This window comes from Convolutriloba macropyga, chromosome 10 (genome assembly GCF_964194025.1).
Source record: "Convolutriloba macropyga chromosome 10, txConMacr16.3, whole genome shotgun sequence".
NCBI lineage: Eukaryota > Metazoa > Xenacoelomorpha > Acoela > Convolutidae > Convolutriloba > Convolutriloba macropyga.
In genome coordinates this window covers 58,522,380-58,547,070 of record NC_134477.1, presented here as the reverse complement: position 1 = coordinate 58,547,070, position 24,691 = coordinate 58,522,380, and the positions used below count along the sequence as shown (strand labels likewise).

The 24,691-nt window shown below is 34.1% G+C and overlaps 2 protein-coding genes across 3 annotated transcripts in view; both read left to right on the top strand.

The window, feature by feature from the left end:
- LOC142348765 (uncharacterized) overlaps positions 1-14,193 on the top strand; it is a 33,347-nt gene extending 19,154 nt beyond the window's left edge. The window contains exons 2-5 of the mRNA XM_075400260.1: positions 1,807-1,978; positions 6,294-6,379; positions 13,595-13,686; positions 14,039-14,193. Of these exons, the coding sequence (XP_075256375.1) occupies positions 1,807-1,978; positions 6,294-6,379; positions 13,595-13,686; positions 14,039-14,131 (443 nt within the window). The 3' untranslated portion in view covers positions 14,132-14,193. The remainder of the gene's footprint in view (positions 1-1,806; positions 1,979-6,293; positions 6,380-13,594; positions 13,687-14,038) is intronic.
- Positions 1-24,691, top strand: part of LOC142348224 (uncharacterized) — a 196,178-nt gene that overhangs the window by 55,443 nt on the left and 116,044 nt on the right. The window lies entirely within an intron of this gene.

Below are 24,691 nucleotides of genomic sequence, written 5' to 3'. Positions count from 1 at the left end.
CTGATATTGTTTTTCAGTGTATCAAATTTTAAAAATTAGTATTATTTCAACATCCTGCCTTTCTTATATTTCATTGAAAGCTTCAGTTTCTTTGAAAACTGATTTTGTTTGACAATTTCGTTGTTTCCGATTCAATTGCACAAAAGATTTTTAAAACTTTCAACGACAAACTCTATTTGACGATTCCCTAATTTAACAAAATGGGATTGTTCTGGCCATTTTCTGTAGAAAAAATACTAAAAAAATATCTAAACCAATTTTAGAGAAAACATATTTTAGGAGATTCAAAAAGAATGATGTTGAAAGCTATTTCATTAGATATATGTCCGATTTTGGTACTGTCAATACTTAGCCCTGTCGAAAACACTAGGAACTCGATGGCAAAATTAAAACAAGGGCTTTAATAAGTTGACCCATGAATCAAATTGATTTCATTTCACATATCTCTTTATCCCAGCTGATTAGTCGAAGGAATATTAGATCTTTTCCATCACAGACCCCCCGCCCCTCCCTACGAAATCATAACCACCACCTTGTGGTTTGTCTACGGTAATGGGGGAACTATACGTTATGAGGCCGCTAAGCTGTGGTGGTGGGGGGGGGGGTTATAAAGGGAAAAACCCTGAACATTTCACTGTCAGCAAAGTTGCATGCATTTTAACTGTGGAACTTTCCTATACGGAGTATAAACACAAGATCTAATTTGCTCTGTTCTTGCATATTTCGTGGTAAAACTATGACGTACGTCACCTGAGACTCAGATTTGAGTTGACTGTAAAGAAATTGTAATTTTCGAAACATCTGGAAATTACGATCTCTAAATCTTAGGATTCAAAAAATTTTTTTTTATGAAGTTCTATGACTACAACTTTTCCATAAATACGGTATCGCTGAAAAATAATTTTTCGAATTTTTTTCTATTTAATTTACTGAAACACACTAATTGTGCCTTGATTTAGCCCTCTTCATGATTTCTTTAAAAGTTTTTTAATTTACAACTTTCATACAATGAGAGTTCTATGATTACAACTTTTCATAGAAGCCATAATATGAAGTTTTAATTTTATAACTTTTTGAATTAGGGGTCAACCCGGGGTGTGTCTTGGTATAAATACAGATTTGAGATGCCATCCTATGTTACTTGAGCCAGTGAATATTTATCGGACCGGATTCCGAACTCTGCTCCTCCTCAGTTTCCCACGGGAACAGAATTCGGGTCTGTCTCAGTATAGCCTGCACCATTTTATTGGGCAAAAAGCGTATCTAACCCCATTACTGTAAAATATCATTGATATTTGGGGGAAAAGTGCACTTTCTTGGCACTCTATAAGACTAAAACTGAAAAAAAGTCTGTTTGGATAGATTAAATTGGGTTTCTGCATTTTTGTTGTACCTGGCTGTTCCAGTTCATTAGGTATGGCCAATGTCCGAAAAGACAAATTTTCACGCTAGCCCAAAAAACACGCTTTGTGAAAATAAGCGAGAGCACACGTATCCAATTTTGAAGCAAATTTGAACTAAATTAGCTTACTGCCAATCGTTCACACACACACATACACTTACAATTCTAATCTCAAATTTGGGTTGTCAAAAAATCCGACAAAATCGAGTGTTTATACTGAATTTTTTGGTTATTGACCACGTAATGTTACAACGTCGAAAGGATCAAAATATTTCGGTTGAGGTTGGAAGTTAGTTTTTGTTGCGACTATGTAATTATGGTAGAGATCTTGCCCCCCCCCCCGCGCCTTAACAGTTTTACCATATATAGTCGACCTCTCGGGCAGGCAGCTAATTCCATTTCAGTTAGTAACTTGACCAAGAAATATCAGAACAGAGTTGACAAGGCTGCAGAGACGACAAACACTGTGTACTTGAGAGAAAGAGCCACTCTACTGCAGGACATTAAGAGACTCAACATAGAATACGACATATTCAAGCGACAGTACGACAAAGAGAAAGAAAGCGGAAAAACTGTGTAAGTTTTTTGAGAAAACAAAATTTTCGTTTTTCGAAAGTTGATATTTTCAACCAAAAACATTAAAAAGTCACAATCAATTCTCACCTGCCATATATGGCAGTAATTGCGCAAAGCATATGCAATAAAAAAAACTCTCGTCCATGTATTAATATTATGAAACGGATTTACGTTGCAAATCCGAAAAAAAAAATTATTCGCCTCTCATTTTTGCCAGTTTGAACAATGCAAGGGACTTTAAAGTGCCTAATAATCATCTTTCAAATTATGAAAAGTTCTTAGTACGAACCTTGTAAGATCTTTCATGAATTCAGCTCTTATTTTTCAAGAATGGTGTATCATATTTAAAAAGTTTGTCAGATTAAATTCTGAGTAAGACTCTTTATTACTTTCCTATTTTATTAGACAAGATTTGGGCGATGGCTTAACACAAAATTTGTCACAGTATTTATTAGGCGATGGCAACACAAAATTTTGCAGAGTAAAACTATTACAAAAACCCTAGTAGCTGGTTGGCAGAAATCACTTTGTTTTTACGGAAAAACATAAGAATTTTTATGGTTGATTATGTTTCATTCCGTACGCATTAATATCCGCAATTTCCTCTGTTAGATAACTTTGCGACTAATATTATTACATATTGCTATAACTGTTCTAGAAACAGAAATGCTATAACTATTCTGGAAAGATCGAGAAAAAGCAAACAGACATTAAGGAATTTGTGGTTCGGGTGTTTGTCGTTCCCAAAACGGGTCTATGCCCAATGCGGTTCTGGATCTTTCTTCTGACTGTGACATGTCGTAGGCTATTCCACGGGAGATAATAAGAGAATGAGAAAAAGAATAACTTTGTCTGCGTAGAGAGACAAAACAACAACAACAGTTATAGTATGTTATATAGAGGACATGTTTATCAGGCCCCATTATCGTTAGATTTAGTACACAGAAGAAAAATAGGGTACCCGATGGGCGGGAACAGATAATGAGAATATATGGGAGGTAATACGAGCTCGGATCTGGGCGTCATTAAAATTCAGTACTGAATCATAGAATTTTCATTATGATTTTTACTATGCGCAGAGCTCTGATCATGTTACTAGTATAAAATACATAAGACTATTTGAGATGAAGTGCATATACCACACGAATCACAATAGATAAATTTTCCTGTTTTGGGGGGATGCTCAGTTTCAACTGTTTCGCAAGAATGTTGCAACTGCTGCTCAGAAAAAATTAGACGCTGACTTCTGGACTCACTATAATAATCCCAAATCTGCCAGTTCATAAATTCGTGTTTTGCATTGGGTTTTAAAAAAGGGAGCAGATCAGAATCCGTCCGTAAAAGCGTTTCAATTCAGCGCAATGTTAATCTTGAACTGACATCAAGGAAAATCTTTGTGTCAAAAAGTCTCACTTAAGGTTTCACGGAACACTTTTTTCAGAGTATTTTACGGCTAGTGATTATGAATCAAAATATTGGATTAAGAAACTTTTGGCAGTTGTTTTTTGTACCGATGAAATGCGTCCGCATATATTTGTTATTTTTCTTCACGTTAAGCTGATTTTTCAAGGGTATCATAAAAGTCACCTCTGATTTGACACCATTAACGAATTATCAGACAGATAACGAAAGGTTACTTTCACCACAAACACTCAATACTTTGAAAAAATTTTATTAGGTACTGAAAACTAAAAAAAAAGAAAAAAAGCAAATTTTTAGTTTTTTCTCTCTAAAACACATGGTCTTGTCTGTTCAAGCGACAAATTAAAAATATTTTGTATCAGATCTGAGCTTTGAAAAACTGCTCTGATATTCCATGAAGATACGTCACCGAAAACATTTCATTTTTGTTTTCGGAAAGCGAACGTGTTGTAATCCAAGTTTTTGTGCTCTTCAACTTCCTTTTTTCTCAATTCAACTGCTGTTCGCAACATTTTTCAAAAGCAAACTGAGAGTTTTAATTAATTTTTTAAAGCATTTTTGAAAGTTTTTAAAACGATAGAGCTGCCCTTGCACATATTCCTTTGCCTTCCCACGAATCATGGAAACGTATCCTATAAATAACACTGAACAGTTTCAGTTTAATTTTCGATTTGTGCGTTTTTTTAAAAAATAGCAATATTTGCCAAAGAGTTTCAACTTAATGTTGTCCAGCATTAACATTTTTGATGTCCAGCATTGACATGCTGATTGCCCTCAGAAATGATCGATTTCACAACCTGGCTTTCACATGGCCTAATTTATCAGAAGTGCTTTGGATATAAAACCACTGTATTTAATTTTATATACAATTGATAGCATTTGCTGAATTCCGGGCAAGTTTCCACTGGATCATTGGGAGTTTTTCTGGAAAAATATCAGAATGTAAAAGAATTTTTTAAATGAAACTTAGACGATATCTTTGATATACGATATTAATTAACAGATTTTGATGACAACAATATCTGGTTGTGTTCCTTTACTTGCTGGGATAAAGCTCAATGCTGTGCTCTGATGTTTTTGTAAAAAATCAGAGGTGTACAAAGTTAATAATAAAAACCCTCCGAAAAAAACTTAATTAAAAAACAAAAAGGAAGCAAATTCTGTTCAGTAAGGATAAGATGAAAATGGACCACATTGACATTACTGTGAGAACAATCTGTCATGTCAAATTATCATTACTAATATCATGAAAAGATGATAACAAAAATGTGATAATATCAAAGCTTGCGAATGAAAGATTTTCAGCACCAATTAGAACTTTTATATTATTTGCTCAGCATTTCAAAATGGGGAACAGTGCCTAATAATTAGTTAATAAGATAATAATTAAGGTCTTTAATGCGTTTCTCAAAAAAAATGAATTTTTGCATGAAAAGTTTTTAAATTTTCAGAAAGACGCAACAACAGCCCCACTCAGTGCCTTAACTAGTGTGTTCCGTTAAGTTTCTCAAAGAAGAAGGTAGTCCAATGAAGACTCAATCTGCATTGTTATCTATCCATTTGCTATCTTATATAAAGATCTGATTGGCATTTTGCACCTTACCGAAAGACCTGTATTCTGATGGTGTCAGATCATTATTATCTGAACAAACAATCATTCAGTTTACTCTACCTTGTAACAATAATTGCATTTTGTTCGTTTTTTGTTTATCTATGTGCTATTGAAGCTTTCAATAAAAAACGGAGAAGTTGTCTTAAATAGAGCTTATTGCTTGTGCATATAAAAATATTACAAAGATATAATAAACAGAGTCGTAAAACTTTTGGAAATTCAAAATAAGTCTGACGATTAATTAGGAGTAAAAGTGCCGTTTTTAACTTATTGTTGTAAAAAAAATCTATAATATTTTCTGGACAGACATCGCATTCTAGCTGTACGCCCACACAACTTGTTCCAGTTGTTTGCCATCTCGTCGATATGTGTTGTGGAAGAAAAAATATTTTCAATTTTTGTGCCTAGATTTTTATAATCAGTTATTCTTTATAATTCAGTGTCATTTAAAAGAACAGTTTCAATTTCATCAGCGAACCACACTGCTTTAAATTTTCGTATGTTAACCGTGAAGACCCTTGCCCAGACCTTAATCAGACTATGATCAGACTCAAGTGTGCTCGAAGCATTTATGGTCAGACCCAGTTGCGCATTTATGATCAGACTGAAGCGCGCTCGAAACCGGTTCTGATCAGACGCAAGTGCGCTCGAAATAGTCTGATCAGAGAAAGATTTTACTTATGAACAAATCTCTTAATTTTGCTACAATATATTCATTTTATAAAAACTGATGTTTGCAGTATTTAATTCATCCAAGGAAAAATCAATTATGAATGTATTGCTAAAAAAACAAAAGCCAACTATCGATGACAGATTTTATTTAGTGTGCCGTTTAGTGTATATTTCTGACTCGATGGATGAGTTTCGACAGCTTTCCATAAGAAACATCGTGGTCTCCAGTTGATCAAAATTTCTTCTGAAGGGGACTGGCCCTTGATATCAGCTGGACTCCTTTTTCTGATCGGAGCTATCGGATTTTAGATGAGTCTCTGATCAAAACGCTGCTTTTTTGTTGCCTCTTGGCAGAGCCAACATCTCTCAGTTAAAAAAAAACAAAAAAAATGAAAAAAAATAGTGCGTTCGAAATGATCCCTGATCAGACCCAATTGCGTTCGAAAACATTTCTGATCAGACCCAAGTGCGCTCGAATCCGCCTATGATCAGACTTTTCAGACCAAATTGACCTCTGATCAGACCACGGGTGTGCGCTCGACTGGGTCTGATCATAAACCAATTTGGATTTGGACCTCAACCTGGGGTGTTATCTGGATGAATGTTTAGGGATGCAAAAGTTGTGGATGAGCATGCAAACCAAGCTGATGAAGTGTTCAAATTTCTACTCATTCCTGATGACGATGACCCAGATGGTAACTATACAAATCAGTGCTTGGATTTCAGGACAAAATTTCCAATTTCAAAAATACCCAATGCTAAAATGTGACATAATACCCAACTTTCACCCACTTTTTCAGCCTTTGTTAGAAATACCAGAACCAGTATTTAGAATAATAGTCCCTAAGAGAGATAACTTGGAGCGCAACAAAGTATATTTGTTAAGTTTTTAATGTAATACTAGACGTTTGACGATGCCTCGCGTGCATTTTACAAACACCCCCACCCCCACCCCTTGACAGACCAAAAAGACCTAAGAGTGGGAAAGTGGGGGGAGGGGGTTAATTTATAGTTTACCCCCTCACTCTTACATTAGTTTACCCCGCTTGGCAGTCCATTGCAGCCCAAAAAGACGTAAGAGTTTTGAGCTGCATTTTCCTAAAAAATCCTCCCATTGCAGCCCCTCTCTTACATCTTTATGGGCATAAAAAATTCGACCCGGATGCATCAGCGGCCCGTAAAACTTGATATGAAACTATCGCATCATAAATTGTTCTTAAATTATCCGCTTAATTTCTATAAAACATGCTTGCAATGGTGTTAGGATAAAATGCTCAATTCCAATTTAACCAATGCCATCTTACCTCAATGCCATCTTACCCAATGTCAATCTTAATTTACCCTAGTGCTGAAATTACCAGAACGGCTATTTACCGACTATATAATTAAATATCCCTTGAGACTTGGTATGAAACTGCCACAACCGAACATCGGATAGTTAAAGAAAAAGATCAAAGAGCATTGGGTAAGTTGCCATTGGGTAAAAGGGGCATTGGGTTAAATAGCGTTGGGTACATTTTAGTGTAATCACTTCAAATGCTGACTGCTAGTTTGTAATAGAATTAGAGGAAAGAAAAGATCGTAGGCAGAAAATTGGGTAATTTGGCTTCTGTTTTTTTGGCACATTAGTTGTTTTCATGGAACTGCTTCGTTTCCCTTGTTCTGTCATCATATTTTGAAATTGCTCTTTTTAAAAATTACAATAGTATTTAATTATTGTAATTACCATTTATACCTATTTTTAGGCTAGCTATGTAAACTGTAATCAATACAAAAACAGGAATTTTTCACATGGACCTTGAACAACAATAACTCGTTCAGGGGAGTGGGGTGAGATGAAACTGTTCCCATTTTTTTTTAAAGTTTATTTGTTTAGTACCTGAAAAAAACACTCTGCGAATGTACTGAAATAACAGGCCCCCTCAAATTTTAGGGTTCTCAAGTAGAAATGGATAAAACAGAACTCTTGCGAATGCAGTGAATCATTACAAAGCTTGTGATCAATTGCAGCAAACTCAGCGACAAATATAGCTTACCGCAGTTAAATTAACAAACTTTTTTCGTTAAGTTCAACTATTTTGGGCCATAATTGACAAAAAAATTCACCAGTTATAAAATTCTGTTTAGGTAAGGTGAGATTTGACGTGATTTCTTTTTAAATTTGAGGCTTGAGGTGAAAAAACTTGTCTCAATTTTAGCAAAAACTTTTTGGTTCTTAATTGTAGAACTATCTGGTTGTAATCGATCACAGGTCACAGGAAATTGTTTTAGCTGAGGGAATTGTCTTTTCCTAAATTTACTCGGCATTTTTGCTAAATCATATGTGAAAATTATACAGGAGTCAATCAAAAATTTTGAAAACCAAATAAGATGTATGATAGTCATTTTCGGTTGAAGTTGAAAAAAATTCTGGGAAATTACACAGAGTCCAACATGACACATAGAACACTGACCCGTGCAACAAATTCCCGTATTATGTAGTTTGAAAACTTTTTAAAAAGAATATCGCATGTAAAGTCTACTTTCGATCATTTCGGAAGGCCAAAAAGTAGTTTGGTTTGTACGCATATCTAGAAAATGGTTTTGAGGGTTACATGAACAAAACGCATTGCATTTTTCTTATGAATGAGCTTTATTGGTATAACCTGGCTTCAGAAAATCAATATTCATCATTTTAATTATTTAGCACCCAAGTGTTCAATAAATTGCATTTCAGGGTCATGCAGGGAATCACTTCAGTTATGCCTTATCGATCAAAAATTAACAGCGTAATGAACATAAATATCGTAATTATAAATTATGGATATCATAATTACAATTATATTATCCTATGTCAATGCAAAAAAGCTCGTGAGCAAGAAAAATTTTGAGTTGAACAGCTTTTAACTGTGTGTAATATCAGCCTTGGCTACTGAACAGTCGTGTATTCGTCATTAGAAAATGCTTCCTGAAATTTGAAGTTCTTTTCCCAGTTAGACAAAATTTGGTAGATCATTTCAAGACTGGGAGGATGTGCTGAAAAAAATCTTACATGCTTACTTATGGCAAATAATGACACGTTTTTATTAAGTTCTCGGTGAAGTAATTAAAATTTTGTTCCGACCCCCCTTAAGTGGGGAAGAACTACATACTCAACTAGTTTTTTTTGTTCAGACAATTTTGACCGATCGATATATTCATCGTAGAGAGTTGTGAGTGGTATCATTAAAAAGCACGATCATATATCCTGGAATATGGAATTAGAAAGATTTTTTTGAATTTCATTTTCTAGAGCGATTTATCGTGGTTCAAATTTTTGTGAATATTAGACCGATTTGCGTTATTTTCATTCACAATTTCCGAATTTTTGTATAAAATATCGTCAATTTTGCTAAAATATGTAAAAAATAATAACAACGGTACTGTTAATTTTATTTAAAAAGACAAAAAAAATTACTGATTATTTTGATTTATTTTTTTGGCTAAAATGTTGGCTAAATCTTTCAAAATTCAACTTTTTTAATCAAAAGTTGCCCGAATTCAGCTTCTTTAGTCCACTTTGATTAAATTTCCGGAATTAGGCACCCAAAAACAACTAACACAACCTTTGTTAACTACAACGGGAGCTAGTCCTACTTCCATTTCTATTGAGAGTATTCTGCAATTAAAATTTTGCCAATTTCTGCTAATTTTACTCTATGATTATCAAAAACGCATTTAGTTTTGATCTTTTATTTGACAAATGATCGTGATCTTTAACATTAGAAACAATTTGTGTGTAATTAATGGACAAACAACCTTATAATGATTTTCGATCCCTTTTATGTTAATTAAAGAAAGAAAAATTCAAATCAAAGCTCATTGTTGAGAGGTCGAATTGGCTATATAAGCAGTTCAAAATACTGCATCGAGTTCCTTTGATCGAAATATTTTGGTCGTTTGGACTTCTAAAAATGTATGATTTTTAAACTTTGCCACTATTTTTCTTTTAATTTGGGCAACTTGTAGATTAGTTTCAACAAAGAATGAATGTTTCTTCTTGTTTTTTTCTTCTCAGTTATAATTTACTCTTTTTATGCCTTAAGATATGGTTTTCTGACTTTGCTACTACTAGATATCACATTTTTTAAAAAATTTTTAGGCATTGGCACATTGTTCACGTTTTTTCTCGTCTTGTCACATTATCACATTTTTAAAAATTCACATATTACTTTTTTGGCGTTCAAAACGAGGCTCAATTGAACACATAAAAATCTTTAATGGCATGGAGTATGGTTTTAACGGCTTCGACACCCCTTCTCGAAGAAACTTGTAGAGTTTTTTTTACATTTGTCTTTGAATGTCGTTTTTAATTTATCTTTTCAATCGTGAGAAATTTCCTGGATTTTGATCGGTCTCACTGACTTTTTTGGAGAATTAAATGAGCCCATATTTTGATTTGAATAGATTGCTGTTGGCTTTAATGACTTTGAAAACAATTGTTTTCAAAATTAAAAAAAAACTATTTTAACTTTTGTTATTTTTTGTCTCTTTGATACCTAGTCTCGCGTATTACAGGTCACATGTGACATTGTTGTTGTCAAGTAAAAGTGCAAGCATACAAAATATAATTCCTTTAAAGAAATGGCTATGAACTTACTGGCTTCGACGCAGGTTATTCGAAAAAAAAACTTTTCTTTTTGATTTTGTCTAAAATTGACGCTCTTTTTGAGACATATTCTGAATAACTACAAGTCTCATGAGCTTATTTTAGAAAAATAAATAAATTGTATAATTACAGCTTTTTGTACCTAAACGTTTCCATGACTTTGATAACAAATATTTTCAAAAAAAAGTTAAGATTTTTTTTAATTTTGCCCTTTCTTTCTTTTCTCTTCTTATTACCTATTCTTATAAAAAAGAGCTCGCATACCGCCTTATTGGAATTCGACGAAGGTTCAATTGGACATAATTTGACAGGCGAAAAATGCCTTTACGGCTCCGACAGCGTTTTCTCGTAAATTAGAATTGAATGTTTCTTTGTTGTCTCTATTTGTTTTTCTTTTGGTAACCGCAAAAAAACATTAAAGACAGACACAAAAAAATGATCGAAGACAGGTCTTAATACAATTTTATAGAGGGGTATGTGATCATGAACACGTTGGATGTTTCCAATTGCTATCTAATGGTTTTCATTACATTAAAATTAATTAATTTTTATAAATTTAAGCCAATTTTTTTAAAATCTTGCTGTTCTTTTTTTCTTTTTGTGCTTTTTTGTCTAATTGTTACCGAACCTTATTGTGGACTGGTCCCATTTTTTTTAATGAAGTATAAGATATTTTAATGAAGTATAAGTGTCAGTTTTATCGGACGCTATTTTAACTTTGTTAAGTTTTTTTTTAAATGGAAATATATTTTTAAATGAAATTAATATTTGTTGTAGTTGTTTAATTTTGCTGTTCATTTCTACTTGCTTTCTTAATGGTGGCATATCCCATCAATCTAAAGTGGCATGTTTTACTGCCTCTAGTTGTTTGCTTTGGTGGCAATCTTTTTGTTCATACATCTTTTTTTGAACCCCCCCCCCCCCTATCATGGTAAATATAACACAATGGGGGCTATAATGGGAAAAACCCGCTTTTTCTGATAAGAAAATTAGCAGGCGCAAGAGTATTTTTTGCAGGAAAATATAATCTTCGGATCTTTTTGGTTTGTGCCCCCTCCAGGTTAGTGGGTGCATATTATTTGCACCCCCACCGCAGACGCACGTGCCATATTTTTACTGATGGTTGACTGTGAAATGTGACACGTGCTCTCTAACGGGGGGGGGGGGGGGGGGGTCCATAACGTACGGGGGGGTCAAAAACGGTAAAGATCCGGTTGTTTTCATGGAACTGCTTTGTTTTCTCCGTTATGACATCATATTTTGTATTTGCTCATTTTCAACTTACAATAGTATTTACTAATTGTAATTGCCAATTATACCTATTTGTAGGCTAGTGGTATAAACTGTAACCAATACAAAAACAGGAATTTTTTCACATGGGCGTTGAACAACAACAACTCGGCCAGGGGAGTGGGGTGAGATGAAACTATTCCCATTTTTGTAAATAAATATATGTGTTTGCTATTTGAAAAAAAAACAGTGAACGTGCTGAAATAATAGCCCCTCAAATTTGAGGGCTCTGAAGTAAAAATGGATAAAAAACAAGAACTGTCGTGAATGCAAAATCACTACAAAACTTGCGAAAAATTGCGGCAAACTTCATTGACAAATATAGCTTACCGCAGTTAACTTCAAACATTGACGGTCTTTGGCCATATTTTGTCAAAAAAAAAATTCACCGGTGTTAAAATTCTGTTAAGATAAGGTGAGATTTGACGTGATTTGTTTTTAAAATTGAGGCTTGAGGTGAAAAAACTTGAGAAATAAAATGTATGATGTTCATTTTCGGTTGAATTTGAAAACAATTTCTGGGAAATTATACAGAGTCTGACATGACAAATAAAACATTGACTAGTGCAACAATCTCCCGTATTATTTAGTTGGAAAAATTTTAAAATAAGAATATCGCATCTAAAATCAACTTTTGACTATTTCGGAGTGCCAAAAAGTAGCATAGTTTGTACGCATATCTAGAAAAATGTTTTGAGGGTTACATGAACAAAATGTTTTGTAGATTTCTTATGAATTAGCGTTATTTGTATAAACTGGTTTCAGGATATCACAATCCATCTCTTTAATTGTTTAGCGCCCCAGTTTTCAATAAATTGCATTTCAGTCTCTTATGGGGGATCAAAAAATGATGATGGGGAATCATTTAAGTTATGCCTTATCGAGAAAAAATTAAAAACGTAATGAACAAAAATATCGTAATTATAAAATATGGATATCATAGTTACAATTATATTATCCTATGTCAATATGCAAAAAAGCTCGTGAGCAATAAACATTTTGAGTTGAACAGCTTTTAACTGTGTGTAATATCAGCCATGGCTACTGAACAGTCGTGTATTGGTCATTAGAAAATGCTTCCTGAAATTTGAAGTTCATTTCCCAGTTAGACAAAACTTGATAGATCATGCTAAGACTGGGAGGATAACGATTTTTTTTTGAAAAATCGGGTGATGACCTGACAAAGATGTTACATGCTTACCTACAACAAATATTGACACGTTATATTGAGTTTTCGGCGAAGTAACTAAATATGTGGAGTTTTATAGAAAAATGTCAATTTCTAGCCTCAACAGCATTATCAACAGCAACTAAGAATATAGCAAAGTTTTTCTACGTTCAGGAACTATGATAATTCTTTTGGAACTTTTTTTCTCAATTAAGTGCCAAACCAAAGCTGTTACTAACTGTTCTACTGCCTCTAGTTGTTTGTTTGGTGGCAATCTTTTTGTTCATACATCTTTTTTTTAAAAAAAAACTTGAGTTTTTGGGTGTTTGCTATCTGTTCCTAATTTGGTAGACATTTATGCCGGAAATGTGGTTGAGCGGGGTCGGAACTTTATGCGCAAACGCACATTAACGAGCCTCCTTGATGGAGTTTTTTACATACGAAAATAGTTAATTTCTAGCCTCAACGGTATTTCTCTACACTCAGGAACTATGATATTTCTTCTGGATTTTTTTTTCTCGATTAAGTGCCAAACCAAAACTGTCTCTATTAATCAAACTGCGCCCCGGAAAACCAGGCAAAAACCCATTAGTGCAACATTTGATCTTCGGTCTTTTTGCCATTTTTCGAAATTATGGAAGCAAATTGATTGATTTCTAGTTCAACTTTTTGGCCAAGAAAAAGCAAGGGCATAAGAAAAATAGTTTTAAGTCATGTTTTGTTTGAGAAAAAAAAATGCTCCATAACATTTTCTTGGCTAATCATACTACAAAAACCCTTAATTGTAGGCTATACGAGGTCAATAACCTTTTTTCTTTCTTACAGGTCTTCAGTTTAGCCAGGAAGACATGATGGATCCCAAAATCAAAAGGCTTAAACTTTTGCAACTGGAACACGAGAAACAAATCAAACATAGGGTATGCAGATTATCTTTTCACTTTTGTTCACGTTTTATATTGGAGTCAGTCTTCCCCTCCAAGTCAAGAAACAGTTCCAAAAATGTTTAAGAATGAAAAAATGGATAGATCTACAATCAAAAGAGCTAATGAGTTTAGTTGTTTTGTTATGCCGCAAAATGCTCTTTTCTTAACGCCAAATTTTACAGAAAATTGGTTCCCGATCTCCGCAGCTGTCTCTTGTCTTTAATTTTATCTTCATTTCGATATCTCATGATTTTCTCAGTTGTATGAAACTTGACTACAATCTTGAGTGGTTCAGATTATATATTTTTGGAGTTTTTCAAATTTAGTTTCATTTTAACTGCTTCAGATGACAGTTTTCTACAGAGATGTTGAAGAAGACAAGAAGAAACAGAGAGAACTCAAATCAAATGAAGAAACTGAAGATTTATCAGATATGTAAACTGAACTAAAAACTGACCATTTAAGTTTTCATTACGCCGCAAAATTTACACATGACCCTTTTCTGGTGTTTTGACCAAATCGTGGACAAAGCTGAAAATAAATCGTCACATTTGTCCATGACGTGTGTCACTATATCCGGGACGAGGTTTGGCGGCGAATTTTTGTAAGAACTGCGGTGAAATGCGGTGAAAAAAAATAATTTTCACCGCGTATTTCTTACATGCCTTTGCGGTGAAAATATAATCTTCAGATCTTTTCGGTTTGTGCCCCCCTCCAGCTTAGCGGGTGCAGATTATTTGCACCCACACCGTAGACGCACGTGCCATATTTTTGCTAATGGTTGACTGTGAAATGACACGTGCTCTCTAACACGAGGGATGCATAACGTACGGGGGGCACAAACAGAAAAGATCCGGTTGTTTTCATGGAACTGCTTTTTCCCCCCGTTTTGACATCATATTTTGTATATGCTCATTTTCAACTTACAATTGTATTTACTTATTGAAATTGCCAATTATACCTATTTGTAGGCTAGTGGTATAAAGTGTAACCAATACAAAAACAGGAATTTTTTCACATGGGCGTTGAACAACAACAACTCGGCCAGGGGAGTGGGGTGAGATGAAACTATTCCCATTTTTGTAAATAAATATATGTGTTTGCTATTTGAAAAAAACAGTGAACGTGCTGAAATAATAGCCCCTCAAATTTGAGGGCTCTGAAGTAAAAATGAATAAAAAACAAGAACTGTCGTGAATGCAATAAATCACAAAATTTGCGAAAAATTGCGGCAAACTTCAGTGACAAATATAGCCTACCGCAATTAAAATGAAACATTGAGGGTCTTTGGCCATATTTGTCAAAAAAATTCACCGGTGTTAAAATTCTGTTAAGATAAGGTGAGATTTGATGTGATTTGTTTTTAAAAGTGAGGATTGAGGTGAAAAAATTTGAGAAACAAACAGTTTAATCTTCCTTTTCGGTTGAATTTGAAAACAATTTCTGGGAAATTATACAGAGTCCAACATGACAAATAAAACACTGACTAGTGCAACAAATTCCCATATTATTTGATTGGAAAACTTTTAAAATAACTTGGGATTAAAAAATCCGCCTCATTTTGATAAAACATGCTTGCAATGGTGTCAGTATAAATTACACAATTCCATTGTACCCAATACCATTTTACCCATTGCCAATTTTTAATTTACCCTATTGTTAAAATTACCAGAACCTCTATTTAGTGGACTATATAATTAAATGGTCCGTGGGACTTGGTATGAAACTAACCGTACATCGGATAATTGAACGAAAAGATCAAAGGACGTTAGATTAGTTGGAATTGATATAAAATGGTAATGGGTAAAATGGTGTTGGGTAAGTTTTCATATAACCACTTAAAAAACTGACTCCTAGTTTTTAAAAGAAATATAGAATGAAGAGATAGTAGGGAGAAATTGGGTTATTTTGACATTTGTTATTTTGGCACATTGGTTGTTTGATTTTTATCGTTTGTGCCCCCCCCCAGCTTAGTGGTCAGACAACTTATAGCCCCCCACCCCCAATCATGGTAAATATACCACAATGGGGGCTATAATGGGAAAAACCCGCTTTTTCCGATAAGAAGATCTGCAGGCGCAAGACTATCTTCCGCAGGAAAATATAATCTTCAGATCTTTTCGGTTTGTGCCCCCCTTCAGCTTAGCGGGTGCAGATTATTTGCACCCCCACCGTAGACGCACGTGCCATATTTTTGCTAATGGTTGACTGTGAAATGACACGTGCTCTCTAACACGAGGGATGCATAACGTACGGGGGGAACAAACAGAAAAGATCCGGTTGTTTTCATGGAACTGCTTTTTCCCCCCGTTATGACATCATCTTTTGTATTTGCTCAATTTCAACTTACAATGGTATTTACTAATTGTAATTGCCAATTATACCTATTTTTAGGCTTGTGGTATCTGTAAACTGTAACAAATACAAAAACAGGAATTTTTTCACATGGGCGTTGAACCACAACAACTCTGCCAGGGGGTGGGGTGAGATGAAACTATTCCCATTTTTTTAAATAAAAATATGTGTTTACTATTTGAAAAAAAAACAGTGAACGTGCTGAAATAATAGCCCCTCAAATTTGAGGGCTCTGAAGTAAAAATGAATAAAAAACAAGAACTGTCGTGAATGCAATAAATCACAAAATTTGCGAAAAATTGCGGCAAACTTCAGTGACAAATATAGCTTACCGCAATTAAAATGAAACATTGAGGGTCTTTGGCCATATTTGTCAAAAAAATTCACCGGTGTTAAAATTCTGTTAAGATAAGGTGAGATTTGATGTGATTTGTTTTTAAAAGTGAGGATTGAGGTGAAAAAATTTGAGAAACAAACAGTATAATCTTCCTTTTCGGTTGAATTTGAAAACAATTTCTGGGAAATTATACAGAGTCCAACATGACAAATAAAACACTGACTAGTGCAACAAATTCCTATATTATTTGATTGGAAAACTTTTAAAATAACTTGGGATTAAAAAATCCGCCTCATTTTGATAAAACATGCTTGCAATGGTGTCAGTATAAATTACGCAATTCCATTGTACCCAATACCATTTTACCCATTGCCAATTTTTAATTTACCCTATTGTTAAAATTACCAGAACCTCTATTTAGTGGACTATATAATTAAATGGTCCGTGGGACTTGGTATGAAACTAACCGTACATCGGATAATTGAACGAAAAGATCAAAGGACGTTAGATAAGTTGGAATTGATATAAAATGGTAATGGGTAAAATGGTGTTGGGTAAGTTTTCATATAACCACTTAAAAAACTGACTCCTAGTTTTTAAAAGAAATATAGAATGAAGAGATAGTAGGGAGAAATTGGGTTATTTTGACATTTGTTATTTTGGCACATTGGTTGTTTGATTTTTATCGTTTGTGCCCCCCCCCAGCTTAGTGGTCAGACAACTTATAGCCCCCCACCCCCAATCATGGTAAATATACCACAATGGGGGCTATAATGGGAAAAACCCGCTTTTTCCGATAAGAAGATCTGCAGGCGCAAGACTATCTTCCGCAGGAAAATATAATCTTCAGATCTTTTCGGTTTGTGCCCCCCTTCAGCTTAGCGGGTGCAGATTATTTGCACCCCCACCGTAGACGCACGTGCCATATTTTTGCTAATGGTTGACTGTGAAATGACACGTGCTCTCTAACACGAGGGATGCATAACGTACGGGGGGAACAAACAGAAAAGATCCGGTTGTTTTCATGGAACTGCTTTTTCCCCCCGTTATGACATCATCTTTTGTATTTGCTCAATTTCAACTTACAATGGTATTTACTAATTGTAATTGCCAATTATACCTATTTTTAGGCTTGTGGTATCTGTAAACTGTAACAAATACAAAAACAGGAATTTTTTCACATGGGCGTTGAACCACAACAACTCTGCCAGGGGGTGGGGTGAGATGAAACTATTCCCATTTTTTTAAATAAAAATATGTGTTTACTATTTGAAAAAAAAACAGTGAACGTGCTGAAATAATAGCCCCTCAAATTTGAGGGCTCTGAAGTAAAAATGAATAAAAAACAAGAACTGTCGTGAATGCAATAAATCACAAAATTTGCGAAAAATTGCGGCAAACTTCAGTGACAAATATAGCTTACCGCAATTAAAATGAAACATTGAGGGTCTTTGGCCATATTTGTCAAAAAAATTCACCGGTGTTAAAATTCTGTTAAGATAAGGTGAGATTTGATGTGATTTGTTTTTAAAAATGAGGATTGAGGTGAAAAAATTTGAGAAACAAACAGTATAATCTTCCTTTTCGGTTGAATTTGAAAACAATTTCTGGGAAATTATACAGAGTCCAACATGACAAATAAAACACTGACTAGTGCAACAAATTCCCATATTATTTGATTGGAAAACTTTTAAAATAACTTGGGATTAAAAAATCCGCCTCATTTTGATAAAACATGCTTGCAATGGTGTCAGTATAAATTACACAATTCCATTGTACCCAATACCATTTTACCCATTGCCAATTTTTAATTTACCCTATTGTTAAAATTACCAGAACCTCTATTTAGTGGACTATATAATTAAATGGTCCGTGGGACTTGGTATGAAACTAACCGTACATCGGATAATTGAACGAAAAGATCAAAGGACGTTAGATAAGTTGGAATTGATATAAAATGGTAATGGGTAAAATGGTGTTGGGTAAGTTTTCATATAACCACTTAAAAAACTGACTCCTAGTTTTTAAAAGAAATATAGAATGAAGAGATAGTAGGGAGAAATTGGGTTATTTTGACATTTGTTATTTTGGCACATTGGTTGTTTGATTTTTATCGTTTGTGCCCCCCCCCCCCAGCTTAGTGGTCAGACAACTTATAGCCCCCACCCCCAATCATGGTAAATATACCACAATGGGGGCTATAATGGGAAAAACCCGCTTTTTCCGATAAGAAGATCTGCAGGCGCAAGACTATCTTCCGCAGGAAAATATAATCTTCAGATCTTTTCGGTTTGTGCCCCCCTCCAGCTTAACGGGTGCAGATTATTTGCACCCCCACCGTAGACGCACGTGCCATATTTTTGCTAATGGTTGACTGTGAAATGACACGTGCTCTCTAACACGAGGGATGCATAACGTACGGGGGGAACAAACAGAAAAGATCCGGTTGTTTTCATGGAACAGCTTTTTCCCCCGTTATGACATCATCTTTTGTATTTGCTCAATTTCAACTTACAATGGTATTTACTAATTGTAATTGCCAATTATACCTATTTTTAGGCTTGTGGTATCTGTAAACTGTAACAAATACAAAAACAGGAATTTTTTCACATGGGCGTTGAACCACAACAATTCGGCCAGGAGAGTGGGGTGAGATGAAACTATTCCCATTTTTGTAAATAAATATATGTGTTTGCTATTTGAAAAAAAAAACAGTGAACGTGCTGAAATAATAGCCCCTCAAATTTGAGGGCTCTGAAGTAAAAATGTATAAAAAACAGGAACTGTCGTGAATGCAGAATCACTGCAAAACTTGCGAAAAATTGCGGCAAACTTCATTGACAAATATAGCTTACCGCAATTAAAATGAAACATTGAGATTCTTTGGCCATATTTGTCAAAAAAATTCACTGGTGTTAAAATTCTGTTAAGATAAGGTGAGATTTGACGTGATTTGTTTTTAAAATTGAGGCTTGAGGTGAAAAAACTTGAGAAATAAAATGTATGATCTTCCTTTTCGGTTGAATTTGAAAACAATTTCTGGGAAATTATACAGAGTCCAACATGACAAACAAAACATTGACTAGTGCAACAGTCTCCCGTATTATTTAGTTGGAAAATTTTTAAAATAAGAATATCGCATCTAAAATCAACTTTTGACTATTTCGGACTGCCAAAAAGTAGCATAGTTTGTGCACACATCTAGAAATAGGTTTTGAGGGTTGCATGAACAAAATGTTTTGTAGATTTGTTATGAATGAGCTTTATTTGTATAAACTGGTTTCAGAATATCACAATCCATCTTTTTAATTATTTAGCGCCCGAGTGTTCAATAAATTGCATTTCAGTCTCTTATGGGGGATCAAAAAATGATGATGGGGAATCATTTAAGTTATGCCTTATCGAGAAAAAAATTAAAAACGTAATGAACAAAAATATCGTAATTATAAATTATGGATATCATAATTACAATTATATTATCCTATGTCAATGCAAAAAAGCTCGTGAGCAAGAAAAATTTTGAGTTGAACAGCTTTTAACTGTGTGTAATATCAGCCTTGACTACTGAACAGTCGTGTATTGGTCATTAGAAAATGCTTCCTGAAATTTGAAGTTCATTTCCCAGTTAGACAAAACTTGGTAGATCATTTCAAGACTGGGAGGATGTGCTGAAAAAAATCTTACATGCTTACTTATGGCAAATAATGACACGTTTTATTAAGTTCTCGGTGAAGTAACTAAAATTTTGTTCCGACCCCCCTTAAGGGGGGGGAGGAACTACATACTCAACTGGTTTTTTTTTGTTCAGACAATTTTGACCGATCGATATATTCATCGTAGAGAGTTGTGAGTGGTATCATTAAAAAGCACGATCATATATCCTGGAATATGGAATTAGAAAGATTTTTTTGAATTTCATTTTCTAGAGCGATTTATCATGGTTCAAATTTTTGTGAATATTAGACCGATTTGCGTTATTTTCATTCACAATTTCGAAATTTTTGTGTAAAATATCGTCAATTTTGCTAAAATATGTAAAAAATAATAACAACAGTACTGTTAATTTTATTTAAAAAGACAAAAAATTTACTGACTATTTTGATTTATTTTCTTTGGCTAAAATGTTGGCTAAATGTTTCAAAATTCAACTTTTTTAATCAAAAGTTGCCCGAATTCAGCTTCCTTAGTTCACTTTGATTAAATTTGCCGGATTTAGGCACCCAAAACAACTAACACAACCTTTGTAAACTACAACGGGAGCTAGTCCTACTTCCATTTCTATTGAGATTTTTCTGCAATTAAAATTTTGCCGATTTCTGCTAATTTTACTCTATGATTATCAAAAACGCATTTAGTTTTGATCTTTTATTTGACATATTATCGTGATCTATAACATTAGAAACAATTTGTGTGTAATTAATGGACAAACATCCTTATAAAAATTTTCGATCCCTTTTATGTTAATTAAGGAAAGAAAAATTCAAATCAAAGCTCATTGTTGAGAGGTCGAACTGGCTATATAAGCAGTTCAAAATACTGCATCGAGTTCCTTTGATCGAAATAATTTGGTAGTTTGGACTTCTGAAATTGTTTGATTTTTAAAATGTTTGATTTTTAAATTTTTGATTTTTAGAAGTCGTTTTGACTTCTAAAAATGTTTGATTTTTAAACTTTGCCACTATTTTGCTTTTAATTTGGGCAACTTGTAGCTTAGTTTCAACAAAGAATGAATGTTTCTTCTTGCTTTTTTCTTCTCAGTTAGAATTTACTCTTTTTATGCCTTAAGATATGGTTTTCTGACTTTGCTACTACTAGATTTCACATTTTTTAAAGTTTTTTAGGCATTGGCACATTGTTCACGTTTTTTCTCGTTTTGTCACATTATCACATTTTTAAAAATTCACATATTACTTTTTTGGCGTTCAAAACGAGGCTCAATTGAACACATAAAAATCTTTAATGGCATGGAGTATGGTTTTAACGGCTTCGACACCCCTTCTCGAAGAAACTAGTAGAGTTTTTTACATTTGTCTTTAAATGTCGTTTTTAATTTATCTTTTCAATCGTGAGAAATTTCCTGGATTTTGATTGGTCTCATTGACTTTTTTTGGAAAATTAAATGAGCCCATATTCTGATTTGAATAGATAGCTGTTGGCTTTAATGACTTTGAAAACAATTGTTTTCAAAATTAAAAAAAAAACTATTTTAACTTTTGTTTTTTTTTGTCTCTTTGATACCTAGTCTCGCGTATTACAGGTCACAAGTGACATTGTTGTTGTCAAGTAAAAGTGCAGGCATACAAAATATAATTCCTTTAAGGAAATGGCTATGAACTTACTGGCTTCGACACAGGTTATTCGAAAAAAAAATCATTTTTTTTTGATTTTGTCTAAAATTGACGCTCTTTTTGAGATTTATTCTGAATAACTACAAGTCTCAAGAGCTTATTTTAGAAAAATAAATACATTGTATAATTACAGCTTTTTGTACCTAAACGTTTCCATGACTTTGAGAACAAATGTTTTCGAAAAAAATTAAATTTTTTTTTAATTTTGCCCTTTCTTTTTTTTCTCTACTTATTACCTATTCTTATAAAAAAGAGCTCGCATACCGCCTTATTGGCATTCGACGAAGGTTCAATTGGACATAATTTGACAGGCGAAAAATGCCTTTACGGCTCCGACAGCGTTTTCTCGTAAATTTGAATTGAATGTTTCTTTGTTGTCTCTATTTGTTTTTCTTTTGGTAATCGCAAAAAACATTGAAGACAGACATAAAAAAATGAATGAAGACAGGTCTTAATACACTTTCATAGAGGGGTATGTGATCATGAACACGTTGGATGTTTCCAATTGCTATCTAATGGTTTTCATTACATTGAAATTAATTGTTTTTTATGAATTTAAGCCAATTTTTTTTAAATCTTGCTGTTCTTTTTTTCTTTTTGTTCTTCTTCGTCTTATTGTTACCAACCCTTATTGTGGACTGGTCCCATTTTTTTAATGAAGTATAAGATTTTTTGCTTAGTGTCAGTTTTATCGGACGCTATTTTAACTTTGTTAAGTTTTTTTTTAAATGGAAATATATTTTTAAATGAAATTAATGTTTGTTGTAGTTGTTTAATTTTGCTGTTCATTTCTACTCGCTTTCTTAATGGTGGCATATCCCATCAATTTAAAGTGGCATGTTTTACTGCCTCTAGTTGTTTGCTTTGGTGGCAATCTTTGGAGTTTTTGGGTGTTTGCTATCTGTTCCTAATTTGGTAGACATTTATGCCGAAAATGTGGTTGAGCGGGGTCGGAACTTTATGCACAAACGCACATTAACGAGCCTCCTTGATGGAGTTTTATACATACAAAAATAGTTAATTTCTAGCCTCAACGGTATTTCTCTACACTCAGGAACTATGATATTTCTTCTGGATTTTTTTTCTCGATTAAGTGCTAAACCAAAATCGTCTCTATTAATCAAACTGCGCCCCGTAAAACCCAGCAAAAACCTATTAGTGCAACATTTGATCTTCGGTCTTATTGCCATTTTTCGAAATTATGGAAGCAAATTGATTGATTTCTAGTTCAACTTTTTGGCCAAGAAAAAGCAAGGGCATAAGAAAAATAGTTTTAAGTCATGTTTTGTTTGAGAAAAAAAATGCTCTATAACATTTTCTTGGCTAATCATTCTACAAAATCCCTTAATTGTAAGCTATACGAGGTCAATAACCTTTTTTCTTTTTTACAGGTCTTCAGTTTAGCCAGGAAGACATGATGGATCCAAAAATCAAAAGGCTCAAACTTTTGCAACTGGAACACGAGAAACAAATCAAACATAGGGTACGCAGATTATCTTTTCACTTTTGTTCACGTTTTATATTGGAGTCAGTCTTCCCCTCCAAGTCAAGAAACAGTTCCAAAAATGTTTAAGAATGAAAAAATGGATAGATCTACAATCAAAAGAGCTAATGAGTTTAGTTGTTTTGTTATGCCGCAAAATGCTCTTTTCTTGACGCAAAATTTTACAGAAAATTGGTTCCCGATCTCCGCAGCTGTCTCTTGTCTTTAATTTTATCTTCATTTCGATATCTCATGATTTTCGCAGTTGTATGAAACTTGACTACAATCTTGAGTGTTTCAGATTATATATTTTTTGGAGTTTTTCAAATTTAGTTTCATTTTAACTGCTTCAGATGACAGTTTTCTACAGAGATGTTGAAGAAGACAAGAAGAAACAGAGAGAACTCAAATCAAATGAAGAAACTGAAGATTTATCAGATATGTAAACGGAACTAAAAACTGACCATTTAAGTTTTCATTACGCCGCAAAATTTACACGTGACCCTTTTCTGGTGTTTTGACCAAATCGTGGACAAAGCTGAAAATAAATCGTCACATTTGTCCATGACGTGTGTCACTATATCCGGGACGAGGTTTGGCGGCGAATTTTTGTAAGAACTGCGGTGGAATGCGGTGAAAAAAAAATAATTTTCACCGCGTATTTCTTACATGCCTTTGCGGTGAATAGGGTGAATCGCGATGAATTAATACTTTTCACCGCATTCTCGGTATTCTTGCAAAAGAGAAACTTCAATACATGTTTGAACCGCAAACCTCCTGCATGCCTTCAACTACTTATTCACTGCGCCAACGTTCAATTAGCCTTAATTGTTCATAGCCTATTTCTAGATTATATTTTTATCGCATCTGGCCATGCCTCGCGGGCCATGGCCATGCCTCAGCGGCCCGTGGGGCTTGATATGAATCTATCACAACTGAACGCAAGACCAGTCTCCCCTCGAAAAAAGACATTTTCATCTTATCGCGATTTCTGAGCAATCGTACGTTAAAATTCGTATCCCATTTTAAAACGCGGATAATTTGTTGAAAAATAACATTCACCGCGTAATTCTTACATCTTTTTGTGGTGAAGGCGGTGAATTTATGTAAGGAATGAGGTGAATTGCGTGGTGAATTCTTGTACGAAATGCGGTGAAATGTTGCGAACTATTTTTTTTAACCTCATTCACCGCATTCACCGCATTTCTTACATTAGTTTGCCACAAAAGTCGATTAGGTGAACTTTTGTAAAAAACTGCGGTGAATTTCTCGGTGAATTTTTTTTGTAGGAAATGCGGTGAAAAACGGTTAAATATTTTTTTTACCGCAGTCATCGCAATCATTGAATTTCCTACAAAAATTCACCGCATTCACCGCATTTCTTACAAAAATTCAACCAAAAACCTCAACCCGGGTATACTTTCCATGGTCTCGTTTTGCATTCAGTTGGCTTGGAGCAGGAGTTTTCGATTTTTA